Source organism: Esox lucius, chromosome 5, assembly GCF_011004845.1.
Source record: "Esox lucius isolate fEsoLuc1 chromosome 5, fEsoLuc1.pri, whole genome shotgun sequence".
NCBI lineage: Eukaryota > Metazoa > Chordata > Actinopteri > Esociformes > Esocidae > Esox > Esox lucius.
In genome coordinates, this window is record NC_047573.1 from 27,347,504 (window position 1) to 27,375,106 (window position 27,603).

A 27,603-nucleotide genomic window follows, 5' to 3' on the forward strand; every position below is an offset into this window, starting at 1 on the left:
ATGCGGTTTATACCATTGGGTTCTGGTGCAGTGGGAGTTGTGTCAAACAGTTTTCAAGGACGATACGTTCAGCTTGGAACCCCACATTGAGCGAACAGGGGTATAGACCGGTATATGCACAAGACATGGTGGTGCAACTAGACGTCGTATACAAGGTAAGACTGAAACATGTTTATTTCAATGTAATGTTGATCACGTGTAGCTTGTCAAACAACGTTGATAAACCGTGCGGGTGCTGTTGTTGGTTTTGTAGTTTTTCTGGCGTTATGCTAATTTATAGCTGTATCGGGGGCAGTAAACTAGCTGGCCTGTGTGAACAAGGTTGCTGTTGTCCATAATTACATTAAATTAAATGAGAGCGCCGTGGCACATGTAGTAAGCCAGCCACCAACACTAGTCATTGTCATGATGCCGGCTGATGCAAATAAGTAACGCGAGTTAGCTACTAAGTCAGCTAAATATAACTGGGCTGTACAGTTCAGTTGTCATTATGCCGCTTGACAGTTGACACCATGTCGATTATATCTCAGCAGGTCCCGGTGTTGTGCCCTAAAATATTTAACATGCATTTACAGTTGCTTATTGGTAACGTAAACTGGCATATAGTAACGACCTACATTTTGTTAACTATAAGCTATAGCTCGTTTGGCAAGCTAGCAAGATAGCTAATAACCTTTGTTAGCTTAGCGACTACTATGATGATGCGCCGACTGCGATAAAACAGGCAACAGTAATTAATGTACTACTAGTCTGTCTTAAACCTACAGCTATACAGTTTACTCAGCCGTAGCGATTACACCACTTAATAGGTAGCTACAGAGTTTTCTATTATGTTAGTGTATTCTATCAATCTACTGTATGGAGTACCATTCTGTATTAACACTATGGCTATCGATTTTACACAGGCGTAGCTATAACAAGGTACAGTGGTTCTATGTAAAACGTGAATTATAACGTTACTGTACTTAACGTTTTTCTCAAAACAATTTGTTATCTGTCTACGAAGAAGTCAACGAGAAAGCATTTTGTTGTTAGGATAGAATAATCATTATATCTTAGTGATCAACTCCCCTTGCTGGAATCTGTCATGTCCGGCTTCTCTTTTGACCTGCTTAGTTAAGATAGATAGCTAAAGCGGCTTGTGAGACGGATTAACCTTGTAGCCTTCCCGCGTCATTAGATGTTTTAGTAGGCAAACTATATACTCAGCGTTTTCTTTCTAGGAAAAAAAATGTTTATTTGTGCTCAAGCTAATGAATTAAGTAAGCTATTACGTGCAGTGGCTAGCCTATTAATATATTTTATTGGAACGCAGCATGGCGAGGTGTATGGAAGTCTGTATCGTAGGCTAGCTGAAGCAATGAATTAATGAATCTTCCAAATGTATCACATCCTCAATAGTGTATATATTCAAATTAAGCATTGTTGTTTGCCCTAATTATAGAAGTAAATAGTTGTTGTGTCTGAAGATGTTACGAAGCCTGTGTCTGATGGTGGTTTGAACAGGGCAGGCCATTGACCTTTTGAAAAAGCCAGCAGAAATGACCTGTTTCTCATCATTTAGCTGATCACCCACAGTGTACCACAAGAACCCAATGGGGCAATGCTCATTCAGTCAGTCAGTTTAGGCAGTTTAGCTAAGCTTATGTCCTGTGTCCCTCTTAGAGTTGTTATTCTCAGGAGATTACCCCCCCCAAAACCCCACTTGTCAGTTACTGTATCCATTCATAAAGAGTTTCTCTCAGCATCTGACAGTGACCTAGTTCCACGCTGCAACGCCCTGGACGTGATGTGATTTTTCTACTAATTTACGTCAGGCATGTCTTCCAAAGCTCTCAGACTCCACAAGCTGAGGTTTGTCGTGCCTTCTCAATCCATCCCTAGCCTTTTAAATTGGCCTGCAGCCTACTCTTCGGATAATCAATTGGACCGAGGTTTGGCATTGTCCTTGAATCAAAAACGTGGAAAAGGAAGAGAAAAAAATACTTAAATACTCCCATTTGTGCCAGAGATGTCTACCTAACGTTAAATAAAAAATGGGGTAAACTAGTTCTAGTCTAATGCTTGTTACACTAATGGAAGAAAGGACAGCTTAATGCATGGAAATGTGAGGTTTGGTGAGGGCAAACCTGTTCTGACAACCTTGGTGACACAGATAAAGTCCTGACAATGGGCCATTCTAATGCTGAATCTCATAACACCCAAACATTGCCCTGTGGTGTAGTGAGTGAGTGCACTTGACTACTGGAGTACAGATAAAAGGCTGTGAAACCACGTAGCCTACACAAAGTGGATGCGCACACTATTTGTTGTTGCTTAGTGCAATGTTCCTTTTTTAGACTGTATAGAGAGTGTAACAACGAAACACTTTGCTCCAGAGGGATATCAAGCCAGAAGTAATTTTATTGTGCATTGCTGTATTTTTGCTTGGGTCAGGTAAAATAAGCCCATGTTTATTGAATTCTAGAGGCAATGGCTTGACATTGTTAATATCTTTTGTACAACAAAGAGCTCTTATTACATTTATGTCCACACTACAGTGTTCTGTATAAGTAAACAGCATTTTCTTTGCGAAGCAAGAAAAAAGACATGTTTATTATTGAGGCACAGCTGCTGAAGCAATAGTGTTAACCCAGGGAGGGGTTGGTCGACATCAAGGAAATTGCCTGTTGTTCTGGCCCCTTCATGACCACTGATAGCCCGCTGAATTGACTGAAATGTTGCCTAATCTAATCCCAGCGATGGCACATTAAAATAAACAGTCTGTTCTGTCATTGGGCAAGACTATTCAGCCTAATTGCTCTGGTAAGTCATTCTGGGTTGAAGTGTGTCCTGGATGACTAACATATAGAAAGCAGACTTCTAGCCAAGAACTTGCCCAAAATAGCAATAATGAAGTCGTTATCTCAAAACTCAACAAATGGTGTCCTTTATTCCAGCTAGCCAGGTGATATTTTTACATTGTCACAATAGCCTATCTATGCAGGCTTGCTCTATGTCAGTTTTTTCGGGAACACAGCAAGAGAAGCACACATGCGCATGCACGCTCACACACACACACACACACACACACACACACACACACACACACACACACACTCTAACTCATCAGACTCTCGGACCCCTCGTCCCGATTAAACAGCCTTGCAGCGTGTACACATTTTTGCTGAGCATTTTGAAAGATTTTAAATAAAAATATGTTTTGCTGGTCCCTCCAATGTGGCTCCCCCTACATGAAAAAACACCCACTTTCAGCAGGCATTTTTCTCTTACACTGCTGATGCTCAACAGTGGGCCACCCCTAGGCGATGTGCTTTGACTGAGTCATCTGCTCTCTCAAAGATCCTTATGCTGAGAAAGGTACGGCATTGTTAAAGCGGAGCCCCGAGGGGTGGAACAGCCCAGTTTGATCTGGTCACGTAGCCCGGGGGCCCCATAAATATCCCTCTGAGGTGCCAACACAGTGCAATTCCCCTGTTTTCCCCCTCCACCCACCTCGTCCGTTCTCCCCTCTCACCGGACAGCTGCAGAGCTGCGCGTGACTGGAAGAATGTGTGTGAGAGTGCATAGAGCAAAGCTCTCCAGATAGCGATACAGGAGGGTTGCAGTCCTGACCCGTCGAGGCATGGACTCCACTAGACCTCCAAAGGTGTGCTGTGGTATCTGGCACCAAGACGTTAGCAGCAGATCCTTTAAGTCCGGTAAGTTGCGAGGTGGGGCCTCCAAGGATCGGACCTGTTTTTCCAGCACGTTCCATAGATGCTTGATTGGGTTGAGACCTGGGGAATTTGGAGGCCAAGTCAACACCTTGAACTCGTTGCTGTGTTCCTCAAACCATTCCTGAACCATTTTTGCTTTGTGGCAGGGCGCATTATCTTGCTGAAAGAGGCCAGTGCCATCAGGGAATACTGTTTCCATGAAAGGGTGCACATGGTCTGCAACAATGTTTAGGTACGTGTCAAAGTAACATCCACATGAATGGCAGGACCAAAGGTTTCCCAGCAGAACATTGCCAAAGCATCACACTGCCTTCCCAGGCTTGCCTCCTTCCCATAGTGCATCCTGGTGCCATGTGCTCTCCACGTAAGCAACACACATGTACCCGGCCGTCTACATGATGTAAAAGGAAACGTGATTCATCAGACCAGGCCACCTTCTTCCATTGCTCTGTGTTCCAGTTCTGATGCTCACGTGCCCATTGTAGGCACTTTCAGCAGTTGACAGGGGTCAGCATGGGCACCCTGACTGGTCTGCGGCTAAACAGACCTCTATCAGTGCCCGCATTAACTTTTTAAGCAATTTGAACTACAGTAGCTCGTCTATTGCATCGGACCACACAGGCCAGCTTTCAGTGGTCATAATATTATGGCTGATCAGTGAATCAGTGTTATTCTCTTGATCTGTCAGTGGTCATAATGTTATGGCTGATCGGTGTATCAGTGTTATTCACTTCACCTGTCAGTGGTCATAATGTTATGGCTGATCGGTGTATCAGTGTTATTCACTTCACCTGTCAGTGGTCATAATGTTATGGCTGATCGGTGTATCAGTGTTATTCACTTGACCGGTCAGTGGTCATAATGTTATGGCTGATCAGTGTATCAGTGTTATTCACTTCACCTGTCAGTGGTCATAATGTTATGGCTGATCGGTGTATCAGTGTTATTCACTTCACCTGTCAGTGGTCATAATGTTATGGCTGATCGTGTATCAGTGTTGTTCACTTCACCTGTCAGTGGTCATAATGTTATGGCTGATCGGTGTATCAGTGTTATTCACTTCACCTGTCAGTGGTCATAATGTTAAGGCTGATCGGTGTATAACTTGACACCTATAGGAAAAAAGCCAAATGACAGCAAATCAGTTTCTGTTTTTAATGCACATGTCGGTCTGGAAGGAAGCGAAGGTACAAACTCTGTCAGTCAGGAATAATATTTATTTGTTTGGCTACCTGCCAATGAGGCAATGTTCCATGACCTGGCTTATTTAAAGGGTCTGGAGCTAAAGGGTTTACCCCCACACGTTCCGGTCACAAGCTTCTACCAATGTACGTCATTTGTTGGGCTTGAATCCTTTACAAATAATGTTTAAAATGTCAGTAATTAAAGAGACTTTTATGAGCAGCTTTGATAATGTGCTTTGCTATGGGGCAAACAGCAGATGTTTTACCTTGATGGTTCAAGGATTCAAATCTGCAACCTTTTGCCTACTAGTCCAATGCTCTAACAGTTGGCTGCTGCACCATGCACACTGATATTGGGAATTAATTCACTTTCTCCACATTTTGTTTTTATAGACTTAAGTGATATAAATATAATCTATTTCTATATTGATACCACAATCTGTTATATGTTTTTAGATTTCTGTGCCAATTTATATAAAAAAACCCTGTAATATTTAATGTACATGGCAAATTCTTTAAAAGCAATTGTAACACCCTGGTTGACAAAACAACACTTAAAATGTACCTGTGGGACTGAAAAAGTGTTAAATTAAACCTTTTTTTGTGTTGATATAAAACTTGATTAGAGTTTATTTATCAGTCTTATTTGCATATATCCCAGTTTTCCTTAAGTAACTGAGAGGTACTCTCCCATGAGGCATTTGAGAAGTGACTGCTAAATACATTTGTACTGTGTACAGTAAAATGAATGAATGATTGATTACAATATTCACATTGTGGTCTTACAGCCATATAGTAGCTTATGGACCATACCAAGTCACAGTGAGCAGGTTTGTGGATGTGGTGTGTTAAGTTATATCTGGAGGATATGTAGGGCCCTATAATGTCTGAGTTCCGGAGGTTGTGGACAGAATCACGGTATCCAGACCAACACGGAATTAAAGTATGATGTTTGATATGAAAATACAGTTCTAATACAGTCCTGTAATATTAATCGTTATCAATGCAATTTCCCGACTTTGCGAGTGCAGCCATCTGGAAGAAAATTGAGCTTTGCTTGCAGTATGTTTTCCTACTTATGGCCCAGTTGTTGTGTTGCAGTTTCACATGCCTCAACAAGCCCACCCTTCTAGTAGTGATGTGCTGGTTGACTCATCATAACCCATAATCCCCTTGTCTATATCCACGGTGCAGGTGATTTTAGGCTAATAAAATAGTGTTTGGATAAAGATTAGGAGGGTTGCGGGTGGGTTAAATGTCGAATGACATTGCAAGGCTTAACGCATTATTTTTGTTGCAATATTTAAGATCTCTGCCTCTCAAAATAACATACATTGCAGCTTCCAGCAGCCGCCTCTCCCAGAAACAGTGTGAATTGCTTGATCTTAACAACGCTACTTGAACTGCATGTTACATCAGCATTTTCTGTATTAGCCTGTTTTCACACCTGATTCAAACTAAAGACTTGATGATGAGTGGTATGGCAACATTTGAATCAAGTGTGTGAGTGCTAGAACAAAAACAAAAACGTGGACCCGAGGACCTCGATTAAGAAACACTGGTCTAGTGCAAGTCTCATAATTTCACCGTATCTATGTCATCTGGCGTTTGTAGGTGGCTTGGAATTATGGGCCTGTGTGGGTGAAAAAAAATCTGCTGACTCACGCACCACTAGGGTGTTTATATGGAGGTCTGATATTAAAATGGAATAACAAAACACACAACAATATACAAAAACAACATTATGGAAGCATCATGCAATGGAGATGCTTCTCAACATCAGGGACTAGGAGACTGGTCATGTTTAAGGGGAGAATGAAACGGAACATACAGTACAGGGGTCTTTGAAGAAAGCTTTGCTCCAGAGCAAACATGACCTCAGCCTTGCATGAGACAAGACCATGCTGGAGTGTCCTCTTGGACGTGTGTGTAAATGTGACCCAGTCACAGCCAGGACTTCAACCTCATTTAACATCTGTGGGGGGACCTGAAGATCTCTGAGCCTGGGTCCTCTAGGTTTCTTCCAAAATGTTGGCATTCTTAGGGAGTTTTTCTTAGCCACTGAAATTCAACACTACTGTTGTTTGCACCTTTGTGTTTATGGCCAGGTGTTTTGTAAAAGCACTTTGTGACATCTGCTGATGTAAAAAGGGCTTTATAAATACATTTGATTGATTGAAGATCATAGTACATTGACACTTACCATCCAATCTGACAGATCTTTAAAATGTCAGTAAGAAAGGGAGAAACTACCCAAATTCAGGTGTCCAAAGCTTTTAGAGGCACACCCAATAAGTTTCAAAGCTGTGATTTCTGTCTAAGGCGCTTCTACAAAGTACTGAATTAAGGGTCTGAACTTAAATGACCGTTCTGTTCTTTATTGTCAATAAATTGTCACACATTTCTTGTTTTTGCTTTTTTATCATGGGGTATTGTTTTTAGATTGATGGCCAAATTGTTTCTGGAATCTATTAATAAAACAACAGAATGTGGATTAAGTGAAAGTGTCTGAATACTCTCTGAAGACACTATATTATGGCCTAACCTTCTGTGTAGTGAATCTTTTAGGCCTAATCAGCATGAACCAGATAAGAGCAGCTGTGCTGCCAGTGTCAGGGTTTTCAGTTTTTCCGGGAGGGTGCGGGGGGGGGCAAATCCCAAATTTGCTGGTATCAGCATCTTCCACCGCTCCTTGTTCTAGCATTTATCGATCTCTTCTCTGAACACGTATGAATCTGGGACTCAATCGAACAGCTGTCCAATTAAGCAAGACTATATTTCTGGGTTGAACAGGATTGATTAGCGCCAAATGGGCTGGTCAATGCCGTAGGGGTCTTCTGATGACATTTAATAGATCGATGATTGTGTATCTCTGCCTGTCTGGCTCTTTCTGCTGGTCAGATTCCTCGCTGGTGTTTGATATAACGGCAGAAGATGGACGTGGCGGTCACGATCGGGCCAGACAACCTGCTCCAGGTCAACGGAGCTGACCAGGGAGCCAGTCGCTGGAAGCAGCCCAACGACGATTCGGTAAGACCCCCGGGACAGAAGGCGTTTCTTTACCGAGACATGCCCGAACACGCTAATAAATGCCTAAGGATATTGCTAGCTTGTGCTTGGCTCTGCCCACCTCTATTGTTCTCCCCACTATGCTTCACTCTCCTTATAAACTCAAAAACACAGCTTGTGGGTTATCTTGGTTTAGTTATAAAATCTTTGCTTGCAGTGAATAAAATTGCGGTGTGTAGGTTAAGCAAGAAAGAAAAAGTCACAGAGGCAAGACATACATTTGATGTCTCCCCATATGGTTATCTGCTTTGTTTTGTCACAAAGTGAAGTGTGTGTCTGTCTGTCCAGGACCGCAGCTCCAGTCCATCTGTCTTGCGCTGTGTAAGCAGTACGTGGAAGGAGGGTTTGCTGAACAGAAAGAGGCCGTTTGTGGGCCGCTGCTGCCACTCCTGCACACCGCAGAGTCAGGTGAGCCTCGCCATGTTCTCTTCTAATAGTCTACTGTGGTCTGGTCTTACACAGTCTAGCTGGGTCTGGTCTTACTCAAACCCCAATCCTCTGGATCTATAATGATCTCTGGGTGGGGATAACTTGGGGATAATGTCATTGGACCTATGTTCAAATAGTATCTGTTATTAAATACACCTTTCGTTTTGTATTTGAGTATTTTCAAACAGTCCAGAATGAGTACTTTTCATGGGGACTATTTGAATGGTTTAAAAAACTTCTTTCCAGCTCTTCTCTGGAATGCTGTATCAAACGTGTAGGTCTTTACCAAACATATTTCAGAACCTCTAACATCTAGAACCTGGATCATATACATACTTGTGAGCTTTTGTATTCCAATTTAGATCTGACAGGGTCCTTCTTTGTTCTTCCAGGAGAGACTCTTCAATCCCAGCATCCCCTCACTTGGACTGCGCAATGTGATTTACATCAATGACACACACACCAGGTAAATCACTGAACTCATTGATCATCTCATTAATAGACCTTACTTGTATTCCCGGATGTAATTTATGAAAGGGACGAGTTCCTACATCATACTTATGAATCCGCTCCAAAAATCTCTTCGCTAGACTAGATTATTCATTTATTAAATATCAACTCATCAACTATCATCACTGCTGCCTTAAGATTAAATTAATCCTGTTGTCAATTGATCATAAGGTCCAATCCAAATGTGACTTTTTAATCCCTCAGAGTTGGTGGGGTGCGGCGCAGGGAGCAATTATGGTTAATTATCTGGCTTGGAGTTAGCTAGCTTGAGTGCCTTGAATTGAGTGGTAAAATAAGTAGTGTTCATTACAGTCAGTTGGCAGTGTTTCCTATGTTTGATTACATTTTAGCAATTGTTTTATGTTGCTAGCGGGTTCTTAATGAAAGTGCCAAACCAAGTATGATTTTCTTGACACCTGTCCTAAGCTGTCAAGAGAGGCATAGATGCCAGTTGACGTTTGTGTGCAGTTCTTATTCAGCTTTTTGATTCTTGGCTGGCCAATAAACCGGCATATGGTAGTACACAGTGTAACTAGGCTTGAAAACACAGCAGCATTTAAATATGCTGCGTTACTACATATGGCCATGTGTTCATGTGTTTTACAATGTAAAGTTGAAGGGTATTCTTTGTCTACGTGTAATGGATCCAGGGAGCAGGACTGGGGTATTCCCATTGTGTTCACACATGACATGCAGAAAGGGTTTCCATTATGCCGCTTTAACACAACTAACAGGGCTGTATGAAACAGTGGAAACCTAAAAGATGAATAATTCACTGTTTGTCAGTGGACACACCTATCTAGTGACTGCCCTCAGTATGCTCAAAGTTGGCAGTGGCCTCTCAAGACAGAATCGCATGGTGTTCATGTCAGTGAAAACCCCACTTGCACACTGGTCGGGTGATGTTAGGGTTGTGAAAGTCGAAATCGCTACCAAATTACAACCAATGTATTTTGCCGTTACCACACTGCTGTAACTTAAACCTACTAAATTCCACCCAAGTCAGGCGCGACTTTTGGTGCACTCCGCCTATAACCGTGGGTGTCAACGTACATTCAAAAGAATTTCCCCTGTGACCTTGTAGGCACCGTGGCTGGCTGGCTCGCCGGCTGAGCTATGTGCTGTTTGTCCTGGAGAGGGACGTCCAGAAGGACATGTTCGCCCGCAATGTGGTGGACAACGTGCTCAACAACAGCAGGTATCACAGAGCAAGTGACCCGGGGGTGTGGGTGGGTGGGGGAGACAAAGGGCCTTAAATGGAAATAAGACTTCTAAGTGATGGATCGTGATCAATCAGTAGAGGACTAAACCCAGCTCATAGTCTTTTGGCAATATTCAAATGCCTCCAAGACATACCCTTTTGGTTTCACTTACGATCTATTCATGTCCGAAGGGAAGGAAATTATAAAAGGAGAATTTGTGTGTATTGGCGTACAGCCAAGGAGACCAACTCTTATATCTCGGGTTTGTAGTTGTGACCTTCAGAAATGATGTCTTGGTCATATCAGTAATGTCCTCAGTATGGAGTGCAGAGATAATGTCCTGAGAATGGTCTTCCCCACTCCATACTGAAATACCTTATGAATTAAAAGTAACTCCAGTAATAATACCTTTTATAGCTATCTCCATTAGCTTTGGGCCTTCCCGTGAAAGTGGAAGAACGTTTGTCTGACAAGAATGTGTCCATGGCAGGGTGGAGAGTGCCATTGTGGAGGTGGCCACTGAGTCGGACCCCGCGGTCGCAGAGTCCGAGGTGGAACACAAGGCAGTCAGCAAGGTGAGGCGAAAAGCCAGAGGTTTCCTGCAGGAGATGGTGGCCAACATCTCACCAGCCTTCATCAGGTACGCCCCCTTTTCAGCCTGTCCTGCATCGCTCAATGTGGCTACCTCAACAGGGACAACGGCACTCAGTTCTCGGAGTGAAGCTGGCGTCTGTTTGTCTTTCAGGTTGACAGGATGGGCACTTCTCAAGCTTTTCAATGGCTTCTTCTGGAGCATCCAGATCCACAAAGGCCAGTTGGAGATGGTGAAGAAAGCCGCTACAGAGGTTTGCGTCACCGCTAACATTTTAAACTTGCTTCCTTGAATTCATTTTTCATATTCAGTACCAGTCAAAAGTTTGTGCACACCTGCTCATTGCGGTCCTGGTCAGACAGACACACACACTTCACTACTCATTAATAGAAACGACATCAAAACTAGGAAATAACACAGGGAATCATGTAGTAACCAAAACTGTATTATTCAAATTGAAATAAATTTATGTTTTAGATTATATTTTAACTGTTCGAGAGTGTGCAAAGCTGTAATCAAGGCAAAGGGTGGCTACTGTACTTTGAAGAATTTAAAATATACATGTATTTTGATTTGTTTAAGCCTTTTTGGTTACTATGTGATTGTAGGTGGAATATAGTAAAATTAAAGACAAACCCTTGAATGGGTTGGAAAGCTAGTCCAAAACATAACGTCTTACAGACATGACATTCAGCTTAAAATCATCTTTAAAAGGGACTTCTTTCAAGTCAATAGATTGAGGTCAAGAAACCCTTTAGCAACATGTTGGGCTCCTAAAATGACTCATTAACCCTGGCCTGTGTGTGTTGCAGTACAACGCTCCCCTCGTCTTCCTACCTGTACACAAGTCACACATCGACTACCTGCTCATCACATTCATCCTCTTCTGCCACAACATCAAGGCCCCCCACATCGCTGCCGGCAACAACCTCAACATCCCCATATTCAGGTGAGCCATCAACTGGATGTGGAACCCTGTGGATTCTGATCTAGACCGGTTTTGCTGACCAAAGTTTGCTAACTATTCTAAACTAGCCGGTTAAAACTGATTTAAGGTCTGTGTTGTTCATGTTAATTGATTAGATGTGATATACGAGATCTGCACTTGGATGGGCATCTGTTTTAATTCACTTGTTTTGTGTGGAACTTCACTAGCTATCCCGTCCATCACATCCTTGTTTGAGATTCACCTAACTCCGATGCTAGATCGGTTTGTTTTATTAGACTGTATGTCTCGGGGAATGACTGGGCGCATGGGTTTTTGCAGCACACTGATACGTAAATTGGGAGGATTCTTCATTCGCCGGAAACTCGACGAGACGCCAGATGGAAAGAAGGATGTCTTGTACAGATCTCTGTTACATGCAGTAAGTTCACTGTGTGTGTTTGTGTGTCCTTGTATCTGTCATCCACTGAAGAAAAAGGAATATACAGCTCTGGAAAAAAATGAAGAGACTTTTTCTTTCCTTTCCAAAAAAGTTGGAAAGGAAGATTTTGAGTGAGGAACAGAAGCGTTCAATTTGCAGTGGTCTCTTAATTTTAACCCTTCTGTTCCTCACTCAAAACTTTCCTTTTCAACGTTTTTGGAAAGGAAAGAAAAAGGTGCAGTGGTCTCTCAATTTTTTCCAGAGCTGTCTACACGTTTTAGCTGTAATTGCACATGGCTAAAGGCTTTGGTCGTTTACAGCCTTTCTGGTGAATGTGGATTGTCCGGCTGATCTAGCGCTAAGCCGGGTGTGTCCTTTGCGTGCTTAATACTGAGGGCTTTATTTGAACAAACCAATTGTTAATCTTAAAGTTGGGCAAGTGTCTTCAATAAAATATGCAAAACCGTTAGTGTGAAAATCTCAGCTACTTTGCTTATGCCTGGCAAGATAAAAACAAAAATGGAGAAATTAAATTAAAAACTCACACCAATGAACATCCTAGCTCCTATGCATGGATGAAGGACCTCAGATCCCAGATGTTATTCCACCTCATCAGACATTAAAGAAGTCTCAGTGCTGTTATCTTAGCAAGGGTGAGGACGCACACAACTACAACTCATCAATGCATTTGTTCTCAAATAGATTTTGAGGGAAAAAAAAAAAAAGAAAAATCAAGTTGCCTCCTCTATGGGTTAGAGGTCTCATGTTTTGAGTGTACTGTAAGATCGAGGTAAAGTGTTTCTGCTCATCCTTACCAAGAGTGTCAATAACGGTGGTGGGGACGATACACGCATGTATCCTAAATAAGTACCTCACAGCGTTATTTAAAACCAAATCATCCCTCAGCTGAATCTGTCCGGGCCTGGTGGATGTGTTGGAACATAACACACAATCATTTCTCACTGCAAGGGTAGGTGTGTGTGTGGGTGTGTGTGTGTGTGTTTGCTCTGGCGCCAGGTAGCGCTGGGCTATCAATACTTCCATTGCATATGGTAGGAAGTGGAAGTTTGGTGTTTAAGCTTGTCCCCCCCCCCCCCCCCCCCCCCCAGTACACGGAGGAGTTACTGAGGCAGCAGCAGTTCCTGGAGATCTTCCTGGAGGGCACTCGCTCCCGCAGTGGCAAGCCGTCACCGGCGCGCGCCGGCATGCTGTCCATCGTGGTGGACGCCATGTGCACCGGCGCCATCCCCGACGTGCTGGTGGTGCCCGTGGGCATCTCCTACGACCGCATCCTGGAGGGCAACTACAACAGCGAGCAGCTGGTACGGGCGCGGGGGGGGGGGCTGGTTACGTGTCGGTTAATATTAGTTTGGGACTTGGTGTTTAGCCGTGGAGCTACGTGACATTCTAATTCTGTCGGTGCCCGTGCCGTTCGCAGGGCAAGCCCAAGAAGAACGAGAGTCTCTGGGGCGTGGCCTGCGGGGTTTTCCGGATGCTGCGCAAGAACTACGGCTGTGTGAGGGTGGACTTCACCCAGCCCTTCTCTCTGAAGGTGAGAGGATGAAACCGGAATGCAAGCCGCACCCGCCCCCCTCCGGAGAAATCCCTGTGTCAGCTGAACCTGTGAGAAACGTCAACGAGCCAACTCTCTCGTTTGACCCCGCCAAATGTAATCCAACACTCGTTAGGCCGCGCTTTGATCGGGTCACGTTATGGAGAAACGACGCGTTTCCTTCTGGACGCCGGCTGGTTTGCTCTTCGCCTGCCTATGTGTTTTCTGTTGTTTCCCGCTGAATGAACATGACCCAGTCTTGTCTGCAAAAAAAAAAAATGAATGGAGATAAAATAGACCCACGTCTTTCTAAAGAATGTTATTGTGTGCTGTGTTGAGAAGTTGTCAAGCAGGAACTTGCAGGTAAGAGTTCAGCTGTGTGGTTCGCCTCATGTATCCTGTGCATAAACTGAAACGCTGTAGGCCGGCTGTGTTGTAAGCATGTTGAAACACTGCGGGGGAAAGGTTCCACATTTGCAGAACCAGTGCAATAATCAGTCAATGGCAGTAGGGAATGTGCATAACAATAAGTGATAATGTATCAGTGTGATTAATCATCTCCCAGTGGAAGGAAGTGCAGGGTGGCAATGACCCGTGTCTCTATTAGAAATGTTTTTTTTGACCACTGCTAGTTTCTCACGGCCAGGAGTCACCCTGTATTCTCGTGTGTTTTAAGGAGTACCTAGACGCACAAAGAAGTCGTCATATTCCACCAACCCTCACCCTGGAACAGACCTTGGTGCCCACCATAATCGATGCACAGTATGTGTACACACACACACACACACACACACACCCCGTTCAACACACATTTTCTCTAGTACCGGGCCCATGTGAACCCACAACATTTTATTGAATTGTATTTCCGAGTGGAAATGAAACATGTCCCTGGCTTACAAGCGTACGATGTCTTTAAAATGGGCAACATTAAACACAAACCCTACGAAGAGTAAAGCGCCTTGGCTGACAGCGTGCATGCGGCTGACACGTCTCCCCTGTTCAGGCCCAACCAGGCCCAGTTCGAGGGCGAGCAGGAGGAGCAGCCCAACATCAGGGACCTGTCGGACGAACCCTGGAGGAGGCAGTTCATAAGCAACCTGGCCAAGCACGTCCTCTTCAGTAAGTAGCACCCCGTTACAGAGCTGTTTGCTCGTTTGTTGCCAGGTTGTCAAGAACACGGCGCTAGCAACACATTGGCGGTGAGATTCGTTCCCACAGGGGGATTCGTACCATGGGGAGTCGACTCCAGTCCTGCAGGGCCAAATCAGTTGTTTGTTATAAGGTCCTGCTAGTTAATTGCAGTTTCTCTGTGTCCCAGGTCAGAATAAGTCCCCTGATTAGAAGGAGAGGATGATGAAATCCACACATGCTTCTTTTTATAGCACAAACAGCCATTCATTAAAGCAGCACTCTAATGGCTGGTAAAAAGCAGGAACATTACAGAAAATGTTGGCTTTAGATTATTGCACTTTTCACCCATTGTCTTTATTCATTTTTCTTGTCTGCTTCAGCCAAGCAAATATTTTGCCATGAGCACAATCACATTCATCAGTAAAATGTATGTTTCCTGTTATTGATATGTGCTTAGCTAATGCCTCTCATTTTATGTTGTATTATTATCTGCTTGCTGTACTTTCCTTTCCCCTGCACCCAGCCCCCCCCTCTCCAAAAGCACATCCTTTAACTGAAAGCCTTTTCCGAAGCATGGTTCTGCATTTTTAATTCATATGATCCACCAACAACAAACTGCTTTCTGCTGTGATCTGAAAACAAACCGGTTCTCCCCAGCTTTCGTTCAAGGGTATTCTCCTCAACTTGCCCTTTTGGTTTCGGCCAATCGGTTGCTTCCAAGCCAGGTGGCATGTTGTTTTCGGCCAATCCCAGTGAGGGGAGGATAGAGCAGTCTGGTCAGGGGTGGAATTGCAGTATCAGTGGCATCAGTCGTAAATGTTTTACACCCTGACTGAGATGAAACCCCAGATTAGGCTTGAAAGACATCCTCCTTTTGCATTTGTCTTGTATTGTTTAAATTAGGCATTAGGAAACACAAACCCTGTCAATTCAATGACAGACTTTTTTATATGTTCTGTGTTCTCTCGTATTTCTCTTTTCTTTTTCACCTGTTCAGCTTATTCCAGGACATCTTATCTCTCTCCCTTATTTTAAACACTGAAATCCCAAACCCAGGCAAAATATGCCTTGTGGCTCATCTCTAAGGTTCTGTCTCAGTGGTGACTTCTCATCTGTTTGATAATTAGTCGAAAGTTAAAAGAAACTCCAAACAAACAGGCTGTCTGTTAGCCAGTTATTGAGCTGGAGTGATCTGGCACCAGCCCTCCCCCTTTCTACCAAATCATATTCATCACCATCCAAAGGCTGATCTGATTCTACATCAGGTCTCCTGCTCTTTGTCAGGCTGGGGCCTGACCTGCCGTACTCAGTCAACCTGTTTACTGTGTAACGCTCTGTCACCCCCCCCACCCCTGCCTCCTTTCTACCAGACTGACCCCCGGTACAATAACAAGCCCTGTCACCTCCGTTTCCTCCCCACAGCGGCTAACAAGTCCTCTGCCATCATGTCCACCCACATCGTAGCCTGCCTGCTGCTGTACAGACACAGGAAGGTAAGCAGCCCGACACCCCTCAGCCAAAGGCTCCGACCGTCACTTCGGTAAGTGATCCCGAGCGTCGGTTAGATGCCAAAGTCCGTCAAAGGTGGACACGGGCACACACTGCAGGGGCCCGTTGGCGCTTCCGGCTGTCCGGGATGTCCGTTTTAAATCTGCTGTCTCGGGTTCTTCTCGGTTTGCCTCCCCGCTCATGAGTCATAGCCCACATAATGCGTCGGTAGCAGCGTGTTGAGTTGTAACGCGCTTCTTGCGTCATAACCCACGTTGTGTGAGCCAGTCAGGGCAGATTCCCCAAAGAATTTTGATCAACAGAAATATCCCCTTTCTAGGTATGACACTGCCATATTGCCTTTTAAGGTTGATGGGAATATACATTGCAACTCCGTGCCCTTGGTATTGATGCTTGATCATTCCAAGTTTACAATTGTAAACACCAAATGATTGCAGGGTGGTATTTTATGAATAGATAGTGTGTATTGAATGTTTGGAAGCATGATAAAAACGGGAAGTGAATGAAAGTACTGAAGTATTCTGTCCCCCCCCCCACACACACACACACACTTCCAGGGAGTGGCATTGTCCAAGCTGGTGGAGGACTTCTTTAACATGAAGGAGGAGATCCTGTCGCGGGACTTCGACCTGGGCTTCTCCGGCAACTCCGAGGACGTGGTCATGCACGCCCTTCACCTCCTGGGGAACTGCGTCAACGTGACCAGCACCAACCGCAACACCGAGTTCGCCATCGCCCCCAGCAGCAAGGTGCCGGCACTGTTCGAGCTCAACTTCTACAGCAACGGCCTCTTCCACGTGTTTATCTCAGACGCCATCATAGGTACAGAGCACTGCGCTTTGACACGTTTCTTTCTCTGAACGAAAGAAACAAACGCAACGATTTCTAAGCTCACCATTACAGTTCTTAAAAGGAAAGGAGAGACTCACAGGGATGTTAACAAGTTCTTGCTCAAAATTTCAGAGACAAATATGCTTTTTGTTGGTGCTGAACATTTCTAGGATATTTTATCTCAGCGCCTAAAACACGGGACCAACAGTTTATGCTGCGTTTGTATTTTTGCTCAGTTTCCCAGTACATAAGTGTCGCCAACTTAAGTTGCTCAGATCATATCTTGTCATTGTTTTGAATTACCAGCCTTTAATGCGCTAATGTTTATTCATGTGGCAAGATATGACCTCCCTTAACCTCTCAAAACCCACCTTCCGTTTTGTTTGTGGTCTCACCACCCGTCCTGTCTCTCCGTCTCTTGTCGCCCCACCAGCCTGCAGTGCTCTGGCGTTGCTGAGGGAACAGGCGGTGTCTGAGGTGGAGGCGGGGGGGGAGCAGGGCGGGCCCGGCACCCTCCTCAGCCAGGAGAGGCTGATCCGCGTGGCCGCCGGCCTCTCCCACTTCCTGACCAATGAGGTGGCAGTGGCACCGGTCAGTCCATATCTCCCGGGTCTAACTCCCGTTTGCTGTGTTTTTAGTTAGGCAAGGGGGATGTGTGATGGCTTTCTCCACCACCGCCTTTCATGGTTCTGTGCGTGTTGTTGTAAGTTGAGGGGGGTGGGCAAAACCTCAATGAGCGGTGGGCAGCGGTACATGTGCTTTGAAGGCAGCAGCTCAGACCTCTGGAACACACTTCTGCCAGGCGATGTCTTATTTGCGCCCTCAACAGAGTGATGTAACTACTCCACCTAGTGGTTAAGATGAAGCAGGGCGTCTGTCAGTTGAGGGAGTGGGGGGGGCACACTAGATCATGTTTTCATCCAGGGTGGGAGATGTATTAATGTGTGACTAGAAAAGCTATTTAAAACAATGACTGTAATCACTTCAAACTAAATGTAGAACATTACTTACAACGCATGCCTTTGAAGGCGCTTCAAAATTAATCATACAAGATGAGGGATGTTGAAACGCAAAGTTTTGATGGAAATATGACATCAAGGTTAAACAAAAGACTGAAGACTAATTTAAATAGTGGAACTCTGGTTAATGTACAGTTAAGGGAGACATACCTCTGTGGTGAGTGTTTAGTATCTGGACAGTGACAATTGTCTTTTCTTCCTCCCCCAGCCCTGTCAGACGATCTATCAGGTCTTCCACGATGCTGTCAGCCGTTTGATTCAGTATGGAGTTCTCTATGTGGCAGAGGTGAGTTTCGCCTGACAAGGAAGGTGGTTTGATCCTCCTTTTCCTTTAGCCGTTGGTCCTGTCATGGTTCCTTTTGGTCTTCTCCTGTGCTGTTTGACTTGTTCATTCAGTCTTGTGTTTTTGTGTCAAAAAGGAGACGTCTTTGTGATTCACACTCCCCCTCTGACTGCTTGCTAAATAAACGAATTAGAAGCATTGAATGAATTTTACTAAAGACTCCAGCAAAGGTTCTGACCTGTGTGTCTTCCCGTCCAGGAGGACCAGGAGGAGCTGAGTCCCACAGAAGAGCCGTGGCCTAAGAAATTCCCTGAACCACTGTCATGGAGGAGCGACGAGGAGGACGAGGACAGTGACTTCGGAGAGGAGCAGAGGGACCGCTACCTCAAGGTCAGCCTGCCACACTGACCTCAGCATAGTCATTACTTAGGTTAGGTACAAAATGGGAGCTGATTTCGTATGTAAGTTGACCTAAATCTGCGACATTTGTCATTTTGCTGACTTTTTATTCAGAATTACAGTATGTGCATACATTTTAAAGAGCTAGGTGAAACACCCAAAACGTTTAGTAGTTTTTGCATTTTAATCAATTATTTACTTATCGCAAAGGTCAGGGCTGGAAAGAAACCAACTCAAATAATAAAAATAAAACTTTTAAAAGACAACAGACAAAGGGAAAACACAGATGACGAGAGAGCAGACTGAGAAGCAGTATTTTCTCAGGAGATCTGTGTTTCTGTCAGGGCCAGGAAATCGGGAGCCTGGAGGGCAGCATGAGCCCAGATGAATTAGAGATTGGAAAGGTCGCGGCCACGGGATTGGGGTTGACTAGAAATGACAAAGATGGGCGGACAAGGATGGGGTAGAGACATTGCACTAAACGGTCAGCAGTAATTCATTTCTTTTAGACACAGGACAACAAATGAGTACAACTGATTGGATAGTCAACAGTAGGGGACTGTGAGTACTGACACTTGTGACTTATCGAAGCAATTTTGCTTTCATGTTTGGTGCAGAAAACAATTATTGGGTCGACAATGAAGCATTAGCCTGCTTTCTGTTAAAGAAAATATATATTTTCGCCCGGGACCCTGGGTTTTTTTCAGAACACCTAGCTTTGCCTTCAAAACCAATCCTTAAGCCCTTGGTTTGTGTATCAGGTGTGCTAGTTGCAGGCTGCAGTGAAATTGCAATATGTCTGGAGGACGCTAGATACAGTGGGGAGAACAAGTATTTGATACACTGCCGAAGTTGCAGCTTTTCCCACTTACAAAGCATGTAGAAGTCTGTCATTTTTAACATAGGTACACTTTGTGTGATGGAATCTAAAACCAAAATCCAGAAAATCATATTGTATGATTTTTAAGTTATTAATATGCATTTTATTGCATGACATAAGTATTTGATACATCAGAAAAGCAGAACTTAATATTTGATACAGAAACCTTTGTTTGCAATTAAAGAGATCATATGTTTCCTGTAGTTCTTGACCAGGTTTGCACACACTGCAGCAGGGATTTTGGCCCACTCCTCCATACAGACCTTCTCCAGATCCTTCAGGTTTCGTGGCTGTCGCTGGGCAATACGGACTTTCAGCTCCCTCCAAAGATTTTCTATTGGGTTCAGGTCTGGAGACTGGCTAGGCCACTCCAGGACCCTGAGATGTTGGAGGAGCCACTCCTTAGTTGCCCTGGCTGTGTGTTTCGGGGTCATCGCCCAGCCACGACCCATCTTTAATGCTCTTACTGAGTGAAGGAGGTTGTTGGCCAAGATCTCGCGATACATGGCCCCATCCATCCTCCCCTCAATATGGTGCAGTCATCCTGTCCCCTTTGCAGAAAAGCATCCCCAAAGAATGATGTTTCCACCTCCATGCATCACGGTTGGGATGGTGTTTTTAGGGTTGTACTCATCCTTCTTCCTCCAAACACGACGAGTGGTGTTTAGACCAAAAAGCTCTATTTTTGTCTCATCAGACCACATGACCTTCTCCCACTCCACCTCTGGATCATCCAGATGATCATTGGCATACTTCAGACGGCCCTGGACATGCTCTGGCTTGAGCAGGGGGACCTTGCGTGCGCTGCAGGATTTTAATCCATGACGGTGTAATGTGTCACTAATGGTTTTCTTTGAGACTGTGGTCCCAGCTCTCTTCAGGTCACTGACCAGGTCCTGCCATGTAGTTCTGGGCTGATCCCTCACCTTCCTCATGATCATTGATGCCGCACGAGGTGAGATCTTGCATGGAGCCCCAGGCCGAGGGAGATTGACCATCATCTTGAACGTCTTCCATTTTCTAATAATTGCGCCAACAGTTCTCACCAAGCTGCTTGCCTATTGTCCTGTAGCCCATCCCAGCCTTGTGCAGGTCTACAATTTTATCCCAGATGTCCTTACACAGCTCTGTGGTCTTGGCCATTGTGGAGAGGTTCGAGTCTGTTTGATTGAGTGTGTGGACATGTCTTTTATACAGGTAAGGAGTTCAAACAGGTGCAGTTAATACAGGTAATGAGTGGAGAACATGAGGGCTTCTTAAAGAAAAACTAACAGGTCTGTGCCGGAATTCTTACTGGTTGGTAGGTGATCAAATACTTACGTTGTGCAATAAAATGCAAATTCATTATTTCAAAATCATACAATGTGATTTTCTGGATTTTTGTTTTAGATTACGTCACTCACATTTGAAGTGTACCTATGATAAAAATTACAGACTTCTACATGCTTTGTAAGTGGGAAAACCTGCAAAATTGGCAGTGTATCAAATACTTGTTCTCCCCACTGTAGATGATGAGGCACTGTACGGCAATAAACCACAGTCAAGGGCTGTTCTTAGGCACAAAGAAACTTGTTTATGTTTACACACCCTTTATACACTCACCTAAAGGATTATTAGGAACACCTGTTCAATTTCTCATTAATGCAATTATCTAATCAACCAATCACATGGCAGTTGCTTCGATGGATTTAGGGGTGTGGTCCTGGTCAAGACAATCTCCTGAACTCCAAACTGAATGTCAGAATGGGAAAGAAAGGTGATTTAAGCAATTTTGAGTGTGGCATGGTTGTTAGTGCCAGACAGGCCGGTCTGAGTATTTCACAATCTGCTCAGTTACTGGGATTTTCACGCACAACCATTTCTAGGGTTTACAAAGAATGGTGTGAAAAGGGAAAAACATCCAGTGTGCTGCAGTCCTGTGGGCAAAAATGCCTTGTTGATGCTAGAGGTCAGAGGAGAATGGGCCGACTGATTCAAGCTGATAGAAGAGCAACTTTGACTGAAATAACCACTTGTTACAACCGAGGTATGCAGCAAAGCATTTGTGAAGCCACAACACGCACAACTTTGAGGTGGATGGGCTACAACAGCAGAAGACCCCACCGGCTACCACTCATCTCCACTACAAATTGGAAAAAGAGGCTACAATTTGCACAAGCTCACCAAAATTGGACAGTTGAAGACTGGAAGAATGTTGCCTGGTCTGATGAGTCTCGATTTCTGTTGAGACATTCAGATGGTAGAGTCAGAATTTGGTGTAAACAGAATGAGAACATGGATCCATCATGCCTTTTTACCACTGTGCAGGCTGCTGGTGGTGGTGTAATGGTGTGGGGGATGTTTTCTTGGCACACTTTAGGCCCCTTAGTGCCAATTGGGCATCGTTTAAATGCCACGGCCTACCTGAGCATTGTTTCTGACCATGTCCATCCCTTTATGACCACCATGTACCCATCCTCTGATGGCTACTTCCAGCAGGATAATGCACCATGTCACAAAGCTTGAATCATTTCAAATTGGTTTCTTGACACATGACAATGAGTTCACTGTACTGAAATGTCCCCCACAGTCACCAGATCTCAACCCAATAGAGCATCTTTGGGATGTGGTGGAACGGGAGCTTTGTGCCCTGGATGTGCATCCCACAAATCTCCATCAACTGCAAGATGCTATCCTATCAATATGGGCCAACATTTCTAAAGAATGCTTTCAGCACCTTGTTGAATCAATGCCACGTAGAATTAAGGCAGTTCTGAAGGCGAAAGGGGGTCAAAACAGTATTAGTATGGTGTTCCTAATAATCCTTTAGGTGAGTGTACATATGCATATAGATGTATGTAGTTCTTATGTAGAGCCTATATAAGTGGCTACTTAATGTGTCTTGTCATTTAGGCTTCCCTTTTGACGTACGTAGCCCTACCGCGAATAAAAAGTAACTGCATATGGAACTTTTAAAAAAAATATATTTCTATCCGATTTACTAAGCAAAATGTCATTTAACAGTGCTTAACTTCTCTGTTCCCCTTGGTTGCATGACATAGCGTACAGAACTCAGACTTTGTTACTCTACGGTAACTTAATAATGACCTCTGACCTGTTTCCTGCATCGCAGGTTAGCATGTCCCCCGAGCACCAGGAGTTCTTCGTCTTCCTACAGCGCCTCCTTAGCCCTGTGCTGGAGGCCTACAGCGGGGCGGCCATCTTTGTCCACAGCCTGAGCCAGCCCATGGCCGAGCCTGAATACACGCAGCAGCTCTTCCGCTACCTGCTCGCGCGCACCGAGAAGGGAGTGGCTGCATACGGTATGTCCTGTCTTTAGGTTTAGCGCCTGAATGAGATTATTCTGTGGTTTTCTCTCCTTTAACGGCCTTCTGCTTTTTCCTCTCAGGTGAAAGTGCGACACACTACCTCGTGAAGAACACCGTGAGAACATTTAAAGAACTTGGGGTGAGCGGACTATTTTAACCTGTAGCAACCATTGTTTTTCTTTTCTTAATTGCAATGTGAATTTTGGGTAATATATGATTGAGCTCAGTGGTGGCTGCATTATTGAGCAAAACTTAGTTTTACTTATTTTAATTCTGTTGTCCATCTCTGGTGTTCTCTGATTGGCTACAGGTGCTGAAGGAGAGGAGGGAGAACCGTGTGTCATTGGTGGAGCTGAGCAGTACTTTCCTACCTCAGGTGAACCGGAATAAGCTGCTGCATTACATCCTGGGCTTTACCCTCCTGTGACCTACGACCTTCCCACCTGGCTCCCCCCACCCCATCAACCCTTCAAAAGGGCTTTTACTGGCTAGTTCTAACCAATCAGAGGTGCTATTCCATGGAAAGCTTTACCAGGAAGTGCCTTTTGTGAAACCGCTAACCGTCATTAGCCAGAAGAGACTTGAAGTCAGTCTTCCTTCTCCAGTTGAGACCCTTCCTCCTGTAGAACTGTGCAGCTAGCTAGTGAGGAAAAGCTTGAAGAAAACTCTCTGTATAACCAACCTTTATTTGCCAGTGAAAGTCCCAGTTCTTTTTTTATTGATTGATATTTAATCTTTCAGAGAAAGGATTTATTGTCGTTGGACTAATGATTTCGTTTTTTCTCTGTCCAGTGAATGAATGTCATCTTAACATGAAATAATTATGCATTTGGTGTAATAATGAAAAGAGAGTCAATGTGGGCATTTTTACTAATTTGTACACAAATGCATGTAGACCATTGCTAATCGCCAGGCCCCAACCCCTACTCGTTAAGACACTGAAACCAGATGACTAAAAAAGGACGTTTTAATCATGATGTCAACTTTAGCCCTGTGGGCGTGTCTACGGTGAGCAGGCAGCCAGCCCATTATTATGTAGATCTCTAGACTTTTAACCTCCTGTTATACTTTTTCTGTCTTTTACTTATGAGAACGGTTCTTTCTGGTACGACCACTACGTGGAGCCTGTCCCTGTTTGGCACCTTGAACACGGGTCACAGACTTAATTGCATGGCTTACTCATTACTCATGCAACCTTTCGTCTGAATCAATTGGCAAATGTGGCTCAGACCGCAAGGCACGTAACATTAATTCCTGGTGTTAAAGCCGTAATATTTCCATAGCCATTTGGAACACATAGGTAGCGTCTAATTCTGCTACTTGTAGAAACACTGTTTGTGTGGTCGAGGTGCTTCAATGGAATTTCAATTCATGTTCAAATGTTTAACTTAAGCGGAGAGGCGATGGGTAGGAATATGAACTGCCGCACAATGACACAACTCTTCCTGAGAGTTCTAAAACGTTATGATATGTTGAGCTAAATCCTGCACTTTTACTGGAGTTTGTCAAGTAGTGTTAATCTGGAGCCCTGCAAAGGTTACACCCGTAGGTCGTGGCGGTGCAGGTAACCTTCTACAAATTGATTCTAGTGGAACAACAAATGTTGTAGTGTTACAAAACCATACATGTTGTTTGTATATAACTAGATAAACTTGGGAAGTCTAGTCTGAAATAGAAGACAAGGAAGGTGCCTTTGGTAATGCAATGTGTACTCTTGTTTTTGTTAAGGATTATTTCAGTGAGGGGTGAGTTTTTTTGGGTTTGCCCAATATCTACGATATGCTACCAATCAGAGCACGCAACGGTCCTAAAATATCAGATCATACAGTCAAGAGCATGTCTTATTTTACCATCTATTTTTGCTGTCTGATGAGAATATATTCTTGCCAACATAGACAGCAGACACCCCTTTCAATGTAGTCCAATGTTTTTGTGACTCTAGGACCAAGAAAATGTATTCAAAATAATAGTTAAAGCAAAATATGATAAGTTTTTCCAATTTCCTGAAATGTTTGAGAACAGGTTGTCGAACAGCAATGCCATTTGTTTCCACTGCATGTTTCTCACAGTGGAAGGAGTGTCCCTGTTCTTACTGGAAGATTGTACTGTAGAATACTTTTCACAGAGGATGACTTGGATACTCGCCTTGTTGCTTTCACGGTCAACTTCCGGACAGCTGAAAATGTTTGCTGTTGCATTGTTAGCGTAGGCAAAGGAGGACCACAGGCAATAAACTACAAATATAAAGCGGATATCCAGTTAGGTTCATCAAACCAGCAAACTGGTCCTTCTGAAGCTTGCAGGATGGGAGGTAAAGGCTTAGAGATGTGACATACTCTATTCGGATTCATATTTTCTCTGTACGAAAAGGGTGTTCTGTCTCCCATTTGGTGTTTAGCTTCATGTAAATCTTTGTGGGAATCTGTGAGGCTTTGGCCATTTAGTACATAAATGTTTCCTCCATCCTCTTTCCTATCTCCATTTCTTTTATTCTTTAGTGTGGAGCATGGACCAGATAATCAGTTTGCTGCAAAAGCTTGTCCTTTCGCAAGTAGGCTACTGTCTCTGGATACGAATACATCTGTTGTTACTCCCATCTGCTCTGTGAATGCAAGGTTTCTGGTGTACTTTACTCTGTTTCAACCTTGCCGGGCAAAAGGAATGATGTTTTTGAACAAAGCCCATCTCCCGCTCAGGTAACATGTTGCGCCAACAGGGGGGGGTTCTCGCTGATGTTCACTGTAGGCTAGTTAAGAGAAGCGAAGGCTCAAGGTAACGGGTGGAGAGGGAAGGCCAGTGAAAGTGCGAGGGTTTTACCGTGACAACACGGCATTGAAAAGGGTGACCTGGTGAGATGAAAGGGAACCACTTGACAAGTCTTTTTACTTTGGGCTAATGCCAATCCTGATTTAAGCGATACGAATTTGGTGTTTTACAATGAAAGGGTTTACAATGGAGAAACGTGGATTTGTATATAGTTTATGCCTTGTGATTGTTTAATTCTGTGTTTGTGGTCTGCAAGGGCTCTGTTATTAATTGACTTCGCTGAAATGCATTATGTTTACGATTTACCTGACTGAATGTTGGCCACAGATGATGTAACTTCCCCGAATGCTCGCTATTTGTTTGTACGAAACTGACTAGAGAGATTTTAAGATCTGTCAACGGTTTTGATTACACTGCATTGGGGTCAGTTATTAAGAAATCAGGAACTGAATCCAACTCTGCATTATGACATGGTCAATTTCCATTTCAATTGCATGTGTTAAGTATTCATGGAATTGACACCATTGAACAGCAGAGGCTCAGCAGGAGGTGTTGTAAATGAGCACATCGAACATTCACTCTACATGTTTTGATGTTGCCTGGCCCTGGATAGTTGTTTTGGGAAAGACACGTGAGGGGGTGAAACACGCTTTCATAGCTGCTTGTTTGCTAGTTGGCACGTATTACCTGTGGTATGCCAAACAGATACGTAAGTATGCAGGACCTTAAGTCACATACAGTAAGTGACTTAAGGGGTCGCTTAGGGCCCCCGACCGCTAGGGGACCCCTGACTGCAATGGGAGAGGGCCCCCAAGTCAGATTTTGCTTAGGGCCCCCAAAAGGCTAGACTCGGCCTTGTATGTATGCATATTGAATGGGGATGCGGTGTGCACCCTAAAATAATACATCACAGCTTATCTATTATCTTGCTACGTACTGTAGACGATAAGCTCTGAGAGCCCAGCATTTAAAGCAATAATGAACCCCACTTATGAAAGGTTTTAGCCCCCTGTGGCAGTAAGACGAGACATCATTGGTCACCGTTAAGCTCATAGGCCCCTCAATGTGAACTTTACTTATACCCGAAACAATGTGTATTACGGAGTTGTGATAATACTTTATTTAAAGACAATAATAGTTGAGTCGATAACCTTTCCCCTGAATAGTCAAGGTTAGTTGTAGGACTTTTGAACAAGCAGCGCACAAACTTCACATGTAACACCTCTGGATGGTGGTTCAGTCACTTGGTTGAATCACTTTACTAATGTGAACAACGATGTTGTACACTAAAATGACGCATACCAACTGCAAAACTTATTTTAGACTACACAACCTTTATGAATTGAACAGGATGCCTTTTAAAGCACTGTAGCGTTTTCTTAGTGAGTTTTTTGATGTTGTGCATGTTAGCTGAGGCCCATGTAGCATGGCCGCCAATAGAACCCACTGAGAGTCGTAGCTATGTCATTGAAATAATCATTCACATTTTTGTTTTCTTAAAAGAGCACTTGAATTTAATAAGTCACCAGCTGCTGGACAAAAAAAAAAAACATGCCACTCTTTATTTCTGCTTCCATAGAACAAAATAATATTCAAGATGTTGTCATGCACATTTTGTTTGTTTTTAAATAAATTAATGATAGAATAACATTGCAGCCTTGTCTTTGCATTATACATTTTTTATGTTCACAAATGTTGTGGTGGTATGCTCATGCCTTTGCATTTGAAGAGAATATTCCTTTAATGGTGTATTGTGAGGGGAACGTAATGTAATACCTTTTTATTTTTTGTTCACATGAAAATGACAGTGTACATATGGGAGATTTCTACAAACCAATTGCAGCATTTACAGT

At 43.9% G+C, this 27,603-nt stretch overlaps 1 protein-coding gene across 1 annotated transcript; it reads left to right on the forward strand.

Annotated features, from left to right (window-relative positions):
- gpam (glycerol-3-phosphate acyltransferase, mitochondrial) lies at window positions 1–27,400 on the forward strand. The gene is made up of 21 exons (XM_010867750.3): window positions 1–155; window positions 7,805–7,933; window positions 8,261–8,380; window positions 8,794–8,867; window positions 9,996–10,109; window positions 10,604–10,753; window positions 10,859–10,958; window positions 11,518–11,654; window positions 11,973–12,072; window positions 13,182–13,394; window positions 13,511–13,624; window positions 14,301–14,386; window positions 14,628–14,743; window positions 16,178–16,248; window positions 16,822–17,086; window positions 17,529–17,686; window positions 18,323–18,400; window positions 18,656–18,787; window positions 22,789–22,978; window positions 23,065–23,123; window positions 23,295–27,400. Exons 2-21 carry the CDS (start codon window positions 7,838–7,840, stop codon window positions 23,409–23,411), a joined length of 2,490 nt encoding a protein of 829 aa, XP_010866052.1. The 5' UTR covers window positions 1–155; window positions 7,805–7,837; the 3' UTR covers window positions 23,412–27,400.
- The last annotated feature ends 203 nt before the right edge of the window (window positions 27,401–27,603 follow it).

Coding starts and splice junctions, on each gene's coding strand:
- gpam (XM_010867750.3), top strand. CDS start 7,838: ATGGACGTGGCGGTCACGATCGGGCCAGACAACCTGCTCCAGGTCAAC. Junction 10,110..10,603: donor AACGTGCTCAACAACAGCAG/GTATCACAGAGC, acceptor TGTCCATGGCAG/GGTGGAGAGTGCCATTGTGG. Junction 12,073..13,181: donor ACAGATCTCTGTTACATGCA/GTAAGTTCACTG, acceptor CCCCCCCCCCAG/TACACGGAGGAGTTACTGAG.